At 39.2% G+C, this 16679-nt stretch overlaps 1 protein-coding gene across 1 annotated transcript in view; it reads left to right on the top strand.

Moving 5' to 3' along the window:
* PKHD1 (PKHD1 ciliary IPT domain containing fibrocystin/polyductin) overlaps positions 1–16679 on the top strand; it is a 414612-nt gene that overhangs the window by 173070 nt on the left and 224863 nt on the right. Inside the window, exons 40-45 of the mRNA XM_070418435.1 lie at positions 193–384; positions 4142–4267; positions 6470–6526; positions 7140–7270; positions 13581–13693; positions 14765–14870. Coding sequence (XP_070274536.1) covers positions 193–384; positions 4142–4267; positions 6470–6526; positions 7140–7270; positions 13581–13693; positions 14765–14870 — 725 coding nt within the window. The remainder of the gene's footprint in view (positions 1–192; positions 385–4141; positions 4268–6469; positions 6527–7139; positions 7271–13580; positions 13694–14764; positions 14871–16679) is intronic.

Raw genomic sequence — 16679 nt, forward strand, 5'->3', positions numbered from 1 at the left:
TTGGGAGCTTCTGGAATAATAGAGTGAAGGCAACATCGTGTCCTAGTTATTGGATGTTTTAATTAATTAATAATTAAAAAGGAGAATCAAAGTAAAAGGAAAATAAGATTATTAAATGAAATAGGCAATAATGCTTTGTCTTTCAAACTGGGAGATAGGCCTGTATGTGTCACACTGCATTCTGTATTTCAGGTAATTTGCAGCACTGTTTGTATTCCAAGAGTGAGAAGATGCTGGGATCCAGGGACCTGGGGGCCAGAATCATTATTCAGTCGTTCCCAGAGGAGCCCAGCCGGGTACAGTTGCAGGGAGTGCAGTTCCGGAACTTGGGGCAAGCCTTCCAAAAGCATCAGAGCTCTCTGACTCTGGTGGGAGCTATGAGAGGTAAGGGGGCCAGGTCTATGACTTCTCATTTTCATTTCTTATCCCATGTTCAAGGCACTACATGCCAAGGGTAATGATAGGTGATATGTGAATGTGGGGGGTCAGAGATGGATAATTATACTCTAGATCAGCTGTGGGCAAACTATGGCCCGAGGGCCGGATCCGGCCCGTTTGAAATGAATAAAACTAAAAAAAAAAAAGACCATACCCTTTTATGTAATGATGTTTACTTTGAATTTATATTAGTTCACACAAACACTCCATCCATGCGTTTGTTCCGGCCCTCTGGTCCAGTTTAAGAACCCATTGTGGCCCTCGAGTCAAAAAGTTTGCCCACCCCTGCTCTAGATCTATGTTTCTCAAACTAGATCCCTTGAGGAGCTTATTAAAATTCAGCATTATGGAGCCTATCAAGACAAATTCTGGTCTGAGGTGGCCCTGGGAATCTGAATTTTTCATTATGATTCTGGAACAAGTGTTCCAAGGAATATACTTTGAGAAACATGACTATAGGTACAACAGATGTGGAGTGAACCACACGATCCATGTTGTAAACCTGCAACTACAGGCATATTGACATTGAATAGTGTAAATCATCAACACTGTGGCAGTCCAGCACAGGAGGGGGCAATTCCCTATGAAGTTGTACTAACTCAGAGGAATCTTCTACCTAGAAAAATAGGGGAGAATGGGCTGAGAACAAGGTGCTTTTCCTAGGAATGTAGAGCAGACAGAGTGTGCAGATCTTGGCCAGAGCTGAAGAGATAGAAAGGGAGCAGGAAAAATCAAATGAAGGTGGGAATCACTAAGTGAAAAACAAGATTAGAACCAGAAAAGAAGAATATTGTTACATGTACTGATGAAGGTTCTGAAATCAAAATCGGAGCATCCAGAACAAAAGCTCAGTGCCAGAAGCTGACATGCAGAGTCAGAGAATTAGAGTACAGATGCTGAGTAATGAGGACAGAAGCTTCATTTCTGAGCTATCCTCCCCACCCCTCAGCACCTCCAAGACCCAACATTCAAGCTTTGCTTTCCTTGGAAAGGGAGGTGCTCTAGGGGTGATGCCTGACAAAGAACATTAGGATAAATTAAGGGATTCAGGTGGGCCTTAAAAAATACTAGGATTAAAAAAAATGCTAGGATTTCAACAGACAATGACAGAGTAATCTTTAAGGTCATTGAAGACAGAATCCTGGCTAACCAATAGCAGCATTTTTTTTTCTAATTTCAAATCAACTTGGATGCTAAGAATGTCTATTTATTCTAATGTTTTAATTTATTCTAAATTTTCTCTTCTACCTTATTTATTTATTTTTGACATTTACTTACGGGTATGATTCCAAACATGGCGATTTCCCTAGTACATCTGAATGAATGATCAGTATCTTTGTGCCCTTCTCTCTCTCTTTCTTTTTTGGTCTCCTGGTGCTTATAAGGTTGCAGAATATTTGATGTGGGGGCCAGCTCCAATATAAATCAGGATAGCAGTCACATATGTGTTATCAATTGCACATAATTAAAACCCCCCCTTGCTAAAAAATGTACTTAATTTGCCTTCTCTAACCTCTGCTTCAGAGTAGCTGCACATGTATTTATTTTTATATATTAGGTTTTATTTGAAAACTAGAGGCCTGGTGCATGAATTCATGCATGGGTGGGGTCCCTTGGGGTGGCCTGTGGGGATCGGGCCCCAGCTCACGCCCCCAGGCTTTCAGTCCCAGCTTGCACCCCCAGCCTCTCAGCCCCACAGTCCCACCTGGCACCCTGCCTTGGCCTGGCGCCACCCACTCACCTGCTCCACCATCTCGCTGCGGTCCTGCTCTTGTCGGGGCCCATCAGAACCGGCAGCACCTCCACTGCTGCCAACTGACAGTGCCGTGTCACCGATGCCTGCCATGTTCTGTGTGGTCCCCTCGTGGTCAGTGCATGTCATAGCGAGCAGTCAAACTCCCGAGGGGACAATTTGCATATTAGGCTTTTATTATATAGGCTAGGTTCAGTGATTAAAAAATGTTTGAAAAACCACTAAGTTAATACATTATTCCCTTTAGGTCTCTGTTAAAATGCAAGTGTGTGTCCAAGGAAGGGGCACCATATTAACTCAGAGGTTATAAACTTTTGGCATGCTTGCCAAATATCTTTTATTGTTTCATGCCCCGAAGGCCCGCATGACCCATTGGGCAATTGCCCCCAGCCACTAGAGTTAGAAGGTGCTGGAATTCTTGCATGCTTGCTACTTTTAAAGGTTTACCAATCCCCAAATTCAACCCATAATATCTCAATAAACACATTAGTACTTACTGGTTGTTCAGATGTAGCAATATTATGGTGATTTAGAGTCAGGGAAAGTCTGCAGCAGCAGAGTTTTCTGCATAAGTGGATAGGATGGGTTAACTTTTGGTGAGTGATGTGAGAACCTCTGGTACCAGGGAAGCTGAGCTCAAAGGGAAGGTGGAAACCATCCACCTATGGAGACATTATAGTTGAGAATTTTCTGGGTCATTCCAATTTAAAAGTCAAATTATTCCATTAACCAAAGTAATTTTTCTAATTGGCTAACTAACCTTTATTCTAAACATTTGACATTGATATATCTCTCACTACCTATAATAATACAAAACTCATTTTTCTAGGATTTATAATTTATTTATCCAAATGGTATATTTTTACTATTTTAATGTGAGTTTCCTCCATCAGACAGTGAAAAATTTATTATTTTTTAAAAAATATATTGTCATTGATTTCAGAGAGGAAGGGAGAGGGAGAAAGAGACTGAAACATCAATGATGAGAGAGAATCACTGACTGGCTGCCTCCTGCATGCCCCACAATGGGGATCGAGCCCACAACTGGGAATTGAACTGGGACCTCCTGGTTCATAGGTTGACCCTAAACCACTTTACTGAATTTATTTAGTTTCATTCATCTTTATATCTCCAGCACAATTCCTGAAATATATAATATTTATTCGTTGTTGAGCCAGTTCACATAAGTTGATTTAGGGGCCATAAAATATACCCATGGAGCCATTGTGAGTTTCCTAAATGCCAGTTCGTTTTACCATAGTTAGGGTACCACCCCTTCAGCTTCAGAGACCTGCCATATGCAACTGTGAGACTTGTGATCCTCAGGTCAACCTCTGGCTTTGCTGATGTCAATTTATAATCGTGTACACCTGCAAATGATATAATGTTATTTACCAATGTTACCCATATAAATTTAATTGTTTTAAAAGAGGCTCTCTGGCAACCTTAGGCCAACAAGTTAAATATTATTGCCCAGCAAGTTAAAAGTTATTACTTCATAGCTCAAGAAATAATGACTACATCTCTTCATGACAGATGCAATTTTGAAAGATCAGGGTTGGTCCATAACAGTAGTCTTCATGTTGCCCTTAACTTCTCTTTAGCTGCTGTTCACCATATTGTGATGAGAGTAAATACCAAAGATGATGGCCAATGGAAATATTGACAGCCATGCACTCTTTTGTGGTTTGGCCATACTGTTTTCTTTCTCAGATGTTTTTCCTTTCTAACATTTGACCCTTGGATTCTACCCTGCTTATCCTTGTGGAGCTGCCCATTATTAAAATTTGATTTCTAATTCCAAATCCTCATTTCCCGAGTTTCATCATTGTGTGGGAGAATGTTCTTAGTTATATTATAGCTTGCTTTGGAAATGATCTCCAAAGAGATCGAAATCCGAGGAGCCTTTCAGATTCCCTTCTAATTGTTACCTTACTCTTCGCTACTCAGATTCCTACATACAGGGCTGCACCGTGTGGGGCTCCTTCAGCCGAGGCCTCAGCATGTCCGGGACCTTGGGCCTGAAGGTGGACAGTAATGTGTTCTACGATATATTAGGCCATGCACTGCTGGTGGGTAAGTGAAAGGAGCTTGTTAAATTTGGTATTTTTGAGTAAGACACACAGTATTTCAAAAGGAATTATCCCAAAGTTTGAATTTCCAATTTATAAAAACTTTAGCCTTTGCTCATGAGAAATAAGCCATAATTAAATGTTCTAAAAAGTCATAGTTAAAAATTCTAAATTTAGTTATTAGTGATTGGCTAACTAAGCTTTACGAATAGAAAACATATCATTTAAAGGTGATATTTTAGTACAGGTTAGTAATTATACAATGAGCAGTTTTAAGACTTACTATCAGCAATTTTCACAATAAATTCAAATAAATACGTCATATAAATATATTTTTGTAGCATCTCATGGAATTTCAAGTCTGGATGATGGACAAGGAGTTAAAAATCTTGAATTCTGTTCTTAGTTGCTCCTGTGATTTGCTGAAGAAGCCCATGTTTCAAAACCTTCTAACTGGTCACCTATATCCACTTTTTTTCTTCTTAAATTTATTCCCCTTGCAGAACACAGAATTATGGTTTAAAATCTCAAATTGCATTATTTCACTTCTCTCCTTAAAACCATTTAAGAGTGTCTTATTGCCATTAGAATATAATCCAAAATCCTTAACCTAGCTTAAAGGACTCCCTCCCTGATTTTGCCTCTTGTCTTGACCTTTTTCTCTCTCTACTTTAGTTACACTGATCTATTTTATTCTAATTCTTTCCAAAGGCTACGCTTCCTGCTGCCTTAGGACCTTTGCATAAGCTTCCCCCCTCTATTCATATGAATTATTCTTCTTCACAAGGTTCTGTGTTTAAGTTCTTTTAGCACCAATCATTATTGATTGATTAAAAATTACATATCATGTTTCAAATAATCAAATTAATGTCTGTTTTTACCATCATATTTCGTGTGAATACTGTTTCCTTAGCATTTAGCACATTAACTAGAGCATAGTAGCTATATTTGTTGAAATAAATGAATGAATTAATGAACAATGAGTCTTTGGTTATATCAGAATAAAAAAGCAAATCAAGGTTTTCACTGAAAGTAAAATTAGAACTGTGTTTGCTAAATAGTGTTTTATATTTAAATTAATTCTGTGATACCATTAGTGGGAAAATGTGCATGTTTCATTTAAGAACAATCTGTTAAAGATAAAAGCTATAAAGGGTCTAATCTTGAGAGGGAAACTATTTAGAGAGAAAATATGGATCATATAAACTTTCCTTAAAACACATCTGAGCTTTAAAAGGCAAAGAGCTTTGGACAAAAAAAAGTGACCAGGTGCAGGAGAATTTTTTAATTGAAAAAGCAATCAGACCAACAGATGGAGGATTAATTTTATTTATCTTTATTTTTATCCATGTAAGGGAAAACTTTGCTGAAAGTTGGAGCAAAAATTCAGAAAGGAACCCTAACACTATTATCTTAGGAGAAAACAAATATATGGATTAGCCATTAACTAGGCAAGGAAGAAAACCTACAGGAGGAATTTTGCGTTTAGTGCTTGATATTGTGAATTGGCTGCTCTTGATATCTATTGTAGTGTAGGTGAAGGAATTAGAATATTGATTAATGCCTTATAGATAAAGTACTCAATTCATTCAAAACCAGTTTGCAGTTCCAGACTCATAAATGACAAGGAAGCCCAGATACCTAAAGAGCTAGAAAAGAGGGGATCTGTGAGGCTGGGTGTCTTTGGGCCTTTTTTCTATTTATGCCACTCAAGTGGCTAATCTATTTCTCTCTGTAGCATAGTCCATGCTTTTATTTTGTTCTATTTCAAATCTTTATGGTCTGGGTGTGAGGGTCCCAGCTCACACCTGTCTGGTCCTCTCCAGCCTGTTTCTCCAGGATATTTCAGATCTTCCAGGGAAAGGGAAGGGCATGTAGATAGCTGGTGGCCCTTAAACAGCCAGGGATGGGTCTGGAGCTGACACAAGGGCATGTGGCATTTAATTGTGGAGACAGTCACTTAGACTCTTGCTAAGAAGTAAAACAGTAGGTCTATTTCTTTGTTCTTTTTAAAATTTAAAGTGAACTTCTGATCCATGATACTCGAGAACTAAAAAGTCCATATAATCTGTATCTCTTTGGTTCATAGATAAAAACACAAAAAATCAAAACAAGCCACACCCCAAAGAAGAAATAGTATTGCACTGTCCCTCGTTTTCCTGGCTGGCCTGACATGTGCTGAGGTAACATGATCTTTTGTCCCTAGGTACACACGTGGAGACAAGATATATCCCTTGGGAGGCTATTCCTAGAAGGAAAAATGGTAAATTTGTAAAGTGGTTTAAAATTTATTACAGTCCATTTAAGTTGTCGCATATTTTATAGACAGGCCTGATAGAAGAATGCTAGCTTAAATTAGTTGAATATAATAAATGTTTTGTATCTATATATAAACGCCTAAGCGACTGGCCTACTGGCTGACCAGTAGCTATGACACGCAATGACCACCAGGGGACAGACACTTGGACTGGTAGCTATGACGCGCACTGACCACCAGGGCCAGATGCTCAACGCAGGAGCTGCTGAGCTGCGGTGACTTGGCAGCTGCTGTTCTCTGGTGATGCACCCGGAACCAGAGAGGAGGGAGCCCTATTCTGGGATGTGTCACATGAGAACTGCCCTCTCACAGACCCCTTGGGGGGATGTTGGAGAGCCAGTTTCGGCCCGATCCCCACAGGCCAGGCCAAGGGACCCCACCAGTGCACGAATCTGTGCACTGGGCCTCTAGTGTGTTTGTGTGTGTGTATATATATATGTACATGTATCTGCATTATGTGAATTATAATGTGTACTAGTAGAAATATGAGTGTTGGGTAATATAACTTTCAATTATGTTTCTGAGTTGCAATGCTTTAATTTATCGTTTCTTAAATTAGACAGGTCAGAACAAGGAAATACAGTAAGAAACAATGTGATCATCAGTGTTTCTGGTGCAGAGGGACTCTCCAGTCCTGAAATGTTGACACCATCTGGGGTCTATATCCGCAACCCCACCAATGTTGTAGAGGTAAGTTATTTGCAGTTGTGTTATCAATGGTATGGTGTGGTAAAATGTTTACTTGCTGCATATTGGTATTCAGGGACTATGATTTTGTGTTAAACAAGTACTTTAGGATAATTGTAATAATTTTTCAGAGTCCTGTGAATGCTCTTTGAATCAATATCTATATGGATCAAGCAAAGTAGATGCTGATTCTTTTCTGGTTACTTAAATTGGTACAAACTAACATATCTTCCTGAGCTATATGCGGGGGTGCCACTTTTTGTATCAATTCCAGTATTAATTACCTATTTAATCTTTACTATCTTACGATACTCATATGGTCATATTATTGCCCTTTAAGAATGTTCAAAACTGAGGGTCAGTGAAGTCAGGAGGTGTAGGAGGCATGTCAGATTCTAGGATGAATGAAGTGTATTCTGATGGACTAGATTTTTTATCCCATTATTTAGTGCAACTTATTACTTTTTATTGATAAATTTCTCTCTAAACATGTTAATAAATTAAATTTTCTAGTAGAGCTTAACCAAGAGTCTATGAATGAGGAATTGTGTCAGAGTAGTGGGAAGGACATTTAGTTTCCCCGTTTCCAATAATTTTATCCCATGGGTATCCCACTCTTCCAGGACACTCCTCTGAGCCTCTATTGTATCATCACAATTATGCCAGGTTTCTGAGGAACTGAGAGATGAATGCCTCTGTCTCTCTCTGATCATCTGTTTTCAATTACTTTAAGCTGAATAACCCCTAAAAAAAAGTCATGGTTATCTCCACAACCCTCCTCCAGACTCTTAATTACATTTTTTTCCCAAGCACAGCACTTACACACTATTTTAGGTACCTAATGGGGGCAGCTAATATGCCAGTGAGAAAGGACGCAGAACTGCATGGGTTAAAGGAAACCAAACTTTAGACCCAAAGCAATTAGAGCAGCATTTAACTTGTTGGTGATTACAGGTCTGGTTGAGCAGCTACGGCAGCAAACTTTGGAGCCTAAAGAACTACATTTCTGCATACTTTCTTGGGTAGTAGCATCTTGACTGCATTAAAATATCTAGAGGTGAAGACTCTCAGGGTTTCCCAGCTCATCTTCTTGGATAAGCTGGAATGTATCGAAATCCTGTATTGAATGCCAGGGGTTCTGTCCATTTGACTTTGCTTCATTGGGTAGTAGGTAGTCTCCTGGACAGGTGTCTTGACCACTAGTCAACCCCAAGAAGAACTGAACTGGCTATAGGTCTATAGGTGCAGAGAGCAAGAGAGCCATCTAAAAAGCTGATAGGTCCTCTGAGTGTTTGCGGTCTACCCTGTGAAACAATGCTCAGTCAGCAATAGAAAAACTTAGGGAAAACAAGTTGTTAGTTCTCCATTGAATGACTTTCATTTCCATTCCTTTACTTTCATTCTCTTATGTCCACTTTACAAAATTTAAAAAAGTATAATGCACATATTTTGAGAATGAGGCTTCAGTTTAAACCGGCGGTGTAGATTAAGTATAGTCATCAGGTGTGTTCCTGACATCTTCTTCAATGAGCTTAAAATTTTGTAGTTCTCTTTTCATTAGCTTATTAGCTTTTAGACTCCAACACAAAGTTTGAAACACAATAGTTACTCAATACAAATGAATTAAATATAATGAATGAATGAATGGATGAATGAATACAGGTATAATTACATTATCAAAGAGTGAGGGGGGGAAGAGAGAGGAAAGTCAGGAATAGATTCCAAGATCCCGCAATCATTTTGATGTCTGAAAAATAAGACGTTTAATCTGTGGCAACATTTAAACCCTGTGGGACTCATCTCTCAGTGTTAAATACTGCACAGTACATTCCAGTTTCTCAGCTGTGCCACTGGTATTCTGTTATGCTGTCTCTTTTGTATTCTGTTGTCTGGAATGAGCTATTACCAAGGACATAGTTGATAACTGAACATACATGGCAACACCTAAAAGTTATGAACTTCTGTTGACCTTTCAGGCCAATGAAGGTCATTGTAGTTATTGAGCAAACAGTAAGTTAGTATTTACTAAGTGTGCCCTATGTGGAAAATACAGAGAGTACATTAAAATATATTTTAGAAATACACCTTTATTCCAAAGGGATAATAATAGGCTATCATAACAGCACAATGTGGGATATGTGTGTGTGTGTGTGTGTGTGTGTGTGTGTGACATGTGGAACAGAAAGAGATGTGGTATAACAATACTACCTTTTTCCATGGTTGTTCTGATAGTGAAGGGGCATTCTTTGTTCTGAGGAAATGTTGTATGGGTGGTGAGTTTATGTTCCTCTCTGTGAGGGGATTAGAGTCACACTGACCCTTAAGAGAATGCAGTCAAGCCTTATGTGTGCTTAGAGTTATTTTACCCCTCCTCCTGTCTTGTTTTTCAGCTTTCTTAAAGTCTGGCAAAATATTTTTTTAAAAGCTAGGTATTACTGTCATTAATTAGGGTTTTTCTATTTTAAACTTCCAATTCTGAAATAATTTTATATTCATTAAAAGGTGCAGAAATACAACACGGCACTCCTGCGTGACCTTCACCCAGTTTTCCCCCAATGATAATGTAACCGTCACCATCACCATAGATCAATAACAAAATCAAGAAATTGATATGGGACAATACTATCAACTAAACTAAAGCCCTTGTTTAGATTTGAAGAGATGAACCTATTCCTAATGCCTGGGCAACCAACCCTGAAAGCCTGAACTCTCTCCCACATACATGAGTCTGACTTTGAAATATCTGGCCTGGTGGGCAGGCAGTGAACAAACAGAGTTAATTCTTAAGTCTCTGCAATAGGTTTGTGGTCGGATATTATTCCCAGAATCTAGGAACAAACACATAGCCACAGCACACAGAATTTTCCTTGATGTTCAAGCAGTCATCTTTACAGTTGACTCCCCTTTAACCCTGTGTGGTACAAGGGAATTTCAAGTGTGATATTCCTTTTTAGTTTTCATAGCCACAAGTGGTCTCCCTGCTTCCCTGCCAGGCTGCAGCTATACCAAGTCCAGGGAGAAGCAAAATCTGAGCTGTGTGCTTACTTGCTAGTGAGACTCATGCTTGATATTCCTGAGTCTCCAGGGGACTTGTGATATTCCTCTGTCCACTCCTTAGACAGGCCTTTTTTTGTGCTTTCCAGAAATGGTTTGGTGGTGGTTCCACATGCCCCACCTGTGGCTCTTGGAGCAATCTATTTCCAGCTGCCTTCCCTTGACAGCTCCAGCATCTGCATCTTCGAATCCTTCTAGGGATTTCTTGTTATCTGCCCCAAGGCTCCAGCTCTGCAGTCAACCTCAGGCTAGAGAGAGTCAGCTTACCTCCAGAGCTCCAAGTACCCATGCTTATGGAGATGTTGGAAATTTCCTATGACCAGACTCTTGTTTAGGATATCCCACAGGAAAACCCTGAAAACAAACCCTTTGGAAACACCCATTTAATTTGAGGGGGATTTGTTCTGGTTTGTGAATCAATTTTGTAAGGAATTCTGTATTTAAAGGCCTAGTTTCAGTTCTCTCACTCTCCCCACTCAATAGCTAATGTATATTTAAGAGCTGCCTGAAGGGTTAACTCACTTTTTTTTCCTAGTAACTATAGATACACACCTCAAGGAGCTGGCTTACTTGAGCAGTTAATTTCTCTCTGGAATTTCTCTTGCTTGAATGTCCATAATACAGCGACTTCCGCAAAAAATTGATTTCCACACAAAATTCCCTGCTTGCCTTAAACCCTTCCCCACAAGCCGCCGGCTGCCTGCATAAATATGTGGATTTCCTCATGAATCATTTGTAGCATACCCAATTGCAATGGAGAGTGAAAAGGGCTGGGAAGCAATGTGATCCGACTGTTCAAGTGCTTCTTTTATAAGAAAACTGCTCTTTCTCGGCTCACAGAAGACTGAAATTGGAATATCCTGCCCATCTATGAATGCACTTGGAAAGCATTGCATATGATCACCCAGATGCTACGTAAATACTAATGACACTAGGGCAGAAGATGCAACAAATCTATTCATTTGCTCAAAATAGGCGCGCTGTGTGCACTTGTCTGGCAAAGGTGATGAATAAGGATGTAGCCCTTGCAAAAGATTCTTTAAATGTTTGGATCTTGCCCCTTCTGGGTAAGTCTGAGCCATGAACTAGCATTTCACTGGTAATGAGATAGAGGTATATGTCCAAGGGAGATCATTACTTGCAGCCTCTAGTGCACCTGTCTCATTGTTGAAATACTTACAGAAAAGGTGGTGTTTAAGAAGCCCCCGTTTGCTATTCATCAATTTTTATGTACTCAGGCCTTTCCCATGGCTCATAGGTATGGCAGAGACACAGCCACTTGGCACTGGCTATGTGGAGGGTGGAGCTTTGTTTGTAATTTCATGAGGAAGTTGCCAGTTGTATAATCATAACTGAAAATCAACAGCTATGTTACTTCCTTATGTACCTATGAGGGCTTGAGAGATATATTGGGCACTTGTATTTGCCAACCTAGTGACAGCAAGTCTTCCTGAAGCCAAGAATCATGAGTGTGTGTCCTCTTTTCTAGCATGAGGGAAGAATTGAGATAAAAAGAATGCCTAATGCTGGATTTGGTTGTTTGAAAGGATATTAATATCCTATATTTTTGTTGCAATGGAACAAACTAGTGTCTCTTTCTGTGGAGTCTTTATGCTAAGTGAAAGAAGTCAATCAGAGAAAGACAAGTATTACATGATCTCACTCATATGTGGAGTCTAATGAACAAAATAAACTGATGAACAAAATAGATCCAGAAAAATAGAAGCATGGAACAGACTGACAAATCTTAGAGGGAATGGGGGCGGGAGGGGGACAGGAAGAGATTAACCAAAGAACTTATATGCATATATGTACTGGTATAACCCATGGACATAGACAAAAGTGTGGTGAAGGCCTGGGGGTGGGGTTGAGGGGGTCAATGAGGAAAAAGGGGGACATATGTAATACTTTCAACAATAAAGATACATTTTAAAAAAGAAAAGATATTAATATCCTCCTGGTAAAGATTGCCGAAGCATTCTTGTAATTTACCATGATTTTATATTTAGGTTGGTATTTCCATCAAAATTTGGAGATGGGATACTAGAAAGTAGGTGTGAATTATTTTGGGAGTATATACTTCCAGTCTAGACTGTAGACCAGGGTTTCTCCACTGTGGCAGTAGCACCATTTTGGGTCATGTAATTCTTTGCTGTGAGAGGCTGCCCTGGTCACAACTCACTGAACGCCAATAGCATCCCTCTACCTGAGTTGTGACCACCAAAAATGTCTTTAGAGGCTTCCAAATGCTCCCTGAGGAATAAAATCATCCAATTGACAGCCACCACTCTAGACTATGCCACCTCAAGGTAAGTGGAGTCTTAGCAATGGCCCTGGTTCCTTGAAGTCACATTAGCATCTTCAATAGTAATTCACCTTCACATTCAATGCTACCCAAAAGTCACTTTTGCTGAATACAATGTGGTAGATGAAACATGTGTTTAGAATTTAAATGGCCTCAGAAAATTGGGGAAATGTTCAGAATCCAGAAGGGAATGGGTCCCTTATTCACAGAGGAAGAAAATAGTTCCATAACTGAGTGGAAAATGAGGAGTGACTGGCTAACTACAAATATCAGGGTGAGAAAGCCTTGGGACCCACGGTGAAAAACAGCTAAAGCTAAGGAAACAGCACTGTTGATTATGTCAGGAAATGCTGGCTGCCCTATCAGGTCCTGGCTGGTGCCTGCTGGCAAGGCTTCCAGTCTTAGTGCTGGCCCTTACTCACACTTCCCCAGAGACTGGCAACCTCCAGGGATTGGAGCACTGGGGTATTGGTTCCCCCTCTCGCACGAGGCAGGAGTTGAGTACTGGTGGTTTTAAAACAATTTATTTCATTTTTTTTCTTCCATATTGACTTTGCTTGGTTCTATGTGCATTGTGTGTGAGCGTGTGTGCACCCACATGTGTTGGTGTTCCTGGTGGAACATGTATATGCTTGCATATACCAAAGAGCTTGGATTAGATTATGTAATTAAATTTCTCACTGGATGTTTCCACTTTAACCTAAGAGTCCAGTTATTGAGGTGGGCAAATTACAGTCTAGTTGAGCTGCCTGGAAGAAGAGGAATGAGAACATTTTTGTTTCTTGGGAGAGTATGGGGAAAGGGTGAGTAAAGAGTAAATGAGTCCATAAAATATCAACATACCTTGGCAGGAAGTGAAAGAAAAATCAGGATGAGCAGGTATATGAGACTTTATTTCCACTAACTTTGTTGTATGTGTAGTAACTATTATTTAATTATCCTTAATTTCCCTAGGGAAACACAGTGTGTGATGCTGGTTTTGGCTACTTTTTCCATCTTGTGACCAACCAAACTTCCCAAGCTCCACTTCTCTCCTTCACTGGGAATATTGCACATTCTTGTACAAGGTAACTTTAGGGAAATTAATCTACATATTGGGTATAAGGCTTATGGTTTAGTATTTTTTTTTTTTGTACAAAACTCCTGAGAGGGAATAACTTAACATTCATATGCGATTTGATGATGCAGCTGCAGACCATTTTAGATCATACAAGTTTGGTGGTGAAGGGAGGAAAATGGAGAAGGAAGTCACTTAAGAGGGCAGCAAGACAAAATGCACCTTTTGTGGCCAGAGGAGAATTCAATAGAGAGAGTAATTAAACTTCCAAGAGATAAGAAGCAACTGGTAACACAGAGTCCCTGGGAGGCTCGAGTGCCTGGGCTCAGGAACTGAGTGGGAAGAGGCTCTTGGAGAAGAGGCTCTTCACTTGTTACTGGCACACTGTGAGATGAGAAGGAACTGTCCAAAGTCTTTGTTATGTAGAGGGTAATGTCATCCACTAAGGTCAAGGGCATGGGAAACAAGGTAGAGTAGGGAATTTGAGAATCGTGGGAAAAATACGAACTTCAGTCAGCCAGACCCTGATTCAAATCCTGACTTTACTCCTACTGAGTTGCTTATTTATTTATTTATTTATTTTTTAGAGTCAGATCCCTTATTTGTAAAATGGAAACATATCTACATTGGAAGTTGGATGTGCCCATTAGAGCTTACGCAGTGCACCCAAGAGAACACTTGGAATACAGTAGGAATTCAATAGTTGAAAGCTATAAATACTTATGATGATAATAGGATAGGAGTAGTGCTATAATGGAAAATGAGAAGGATTAAGAACAATTGTTACGCCATGTTGAAGCTGAGGCAAGGATTAGTACACGTGTCATGAAATTATCATTAAGATTATGAAGTTTCTATCTAGCAGCTCTCATCAGTTCTGGGATATGAGGGAAGAAAGTACACAGAACCCTAAAATGGTAAGGCACTTCTGGGAAGAGAACAAAAGTTGGAGAGTATCCACTTTCCTAGCAAGGGGGAGAATTTATTCATTACTTTTACTTTGATATTTTGCAATGAGAAAAAAATAGGGTGTTTGAAACACAGAAACTGACTAAATTCCACTCTTTGTTTCACTTTCTAGGTATGGACTCTTTGTCTACCCTAAGTTTCAGCCACCTTGGGACAATGACACTGGCCCCACCCTGTTCCAAAACTTCAGGGTTTGGGGAAGTGCAGGTGGTGTGCAGGTAAGTTTCTTTAGTTTTTTAATTTTTTATGAAAATTGTTGTTTTCTCATGTTGATTTATTGTGCACTAGTAGCCCGGTGCACTGATTCATGCACCCATGGCTGATGGTGGAATAGTGCTGCCCCACGAGGAATCGGGGAATCGGGTTCCCTCCTCTCTGGTTCCAGGTGTGTCACCCGAGAACCGCCGCTGACAAGTCACCGCAGCTTGGTAGCTCCTGCATTGAGTGTCTGCCTCCTGGTGGTCAGTACACATCATATGTACACTGAGTTGGACAGTCACTTAGCCTTTTATATATGTAGATTGCTATATAAAGGGAGATGAGTTGCTGCTGAGGGAAGCATTGTAATATCATCATAGTTTTAAGGAACCAACAGCATTATAGGTGTATGTGGAATAGTTGTTGATGAACAAATTACTAGTTACTAAGCCAGGGTTAGTTGACTTCCTTTATAGAGACTTTTAAGCAGCTATAATAGAGAACAAAAGAATTACTATCGAGATTTACCACCAGGAGGGATCATAAAAGTCGTCTATTTCTCCCTTACTATGCCTATTTAGATATTAAAAAAATTAAAGCTCAGAAAGCAAATGAATTTGCTAATGGTCACATAGTTAGTGGCACAACCAGGTACAGAATCCAGACTCCATATGTTGTGCATTTGCTACCCTAATATCTTGGCTAATACATGTTTCAATCATAAGAAGAAGATCCTAGGACTGCTAAGAGCTGTTAGATAAAAACTTTATAATCTATTTATCATTGGAACACAAAAATTCCAGTTCAAAGTGCTTTGCTTACTTTTATCAGTGAGTCAAATTTTCTTCTATTTTGTTCAAAAGGGAGAAAAGTTCACATTCAGTCATTTATCTTTCATTATCACAGTGATTTCTTACAGGTAAGCTTTGCTTGTTTATTGTTATCAGCAACATACAAAATCACCCAGCGTCACTATTTGGTGCCACACTGAGAACATTACATACATTTAGTCTCTGTCACTTAGAAATCTGGAGCATAAGCTGCAAACATAGATGAAGAAATATATTTACAGGGCACCCAGGAAACAGAATAAAAATGTAAAATTAAGTCACAATAAAAACGTTAGATATTTACTTTATATATCCAATAAGAGGAAGATAATTTTGAATGGGGAAAACCCCAAAACATATATTAGGGTAGTTAACACAGGGATTGCCAATTATATTTAGTATTCTCATTTAGTTTTATAATGTTCATTGTTTTCCATAAGCACTATAAATGTAGGGGTGAGAATCTAGTAGAAACATTTGTTGAGTGCCCTCTTATGCAGAGAAGCAATCATGCCTTGCAGAAGCTTAAATTCTATCTCCATGCTCTTGAATAACCTTGTTCTAGAGGAAATAACCTAATGAAACAAAAATATTAAAGGGAAATCATTAAAATCAGTTTTCTCAAGTTCTGTAACCAGAGTGCTGAATTCATGAAAAAAAGTCTATCCTTAAAGATTAAACTCTTGTGCACTGAAAGTCCAGGTAATGAGAATGCTTTCGGAACTTCACTTTTATGAGTAAAGTAAAGGAAAGTAATTAAAAGGAAAGTAATTAAAGTAACTTCCCCCAGAACAATCTGAAAAAAATAAGGTGGACCTACACTTTCTTATTTCAAAACATACTATAAATCAATAGTACATTTAGATAGTGTGGTATTGGCACAAAGATAGAAATATAGTTCAATAGAATAGAATTAAGTCCGGAAATAAACCATACTATGGTCAACTGATTTCTGACAAGGATGCCAAGACCAATCAATGGAGGAAATAATAATCTTTT

Source organism: Myotis yumanensis, unplaced genomic scaffold (assembly GCF_028538775.1).
Source record: "Myotis yumanensis isolate MYYU_CA2020_CCGP unplaced genomic scaffold, mMyoYum1.0.hap1 SCAF_6, whole genome shotgun sequence".
In the NCBI taxonomy this organism is placed as follows: Eukaryota; Metazoa; Chordata; class Mammalia; order Chiroptera; family Vespertilionidae; genus Myotis; species Myotis yumanensis.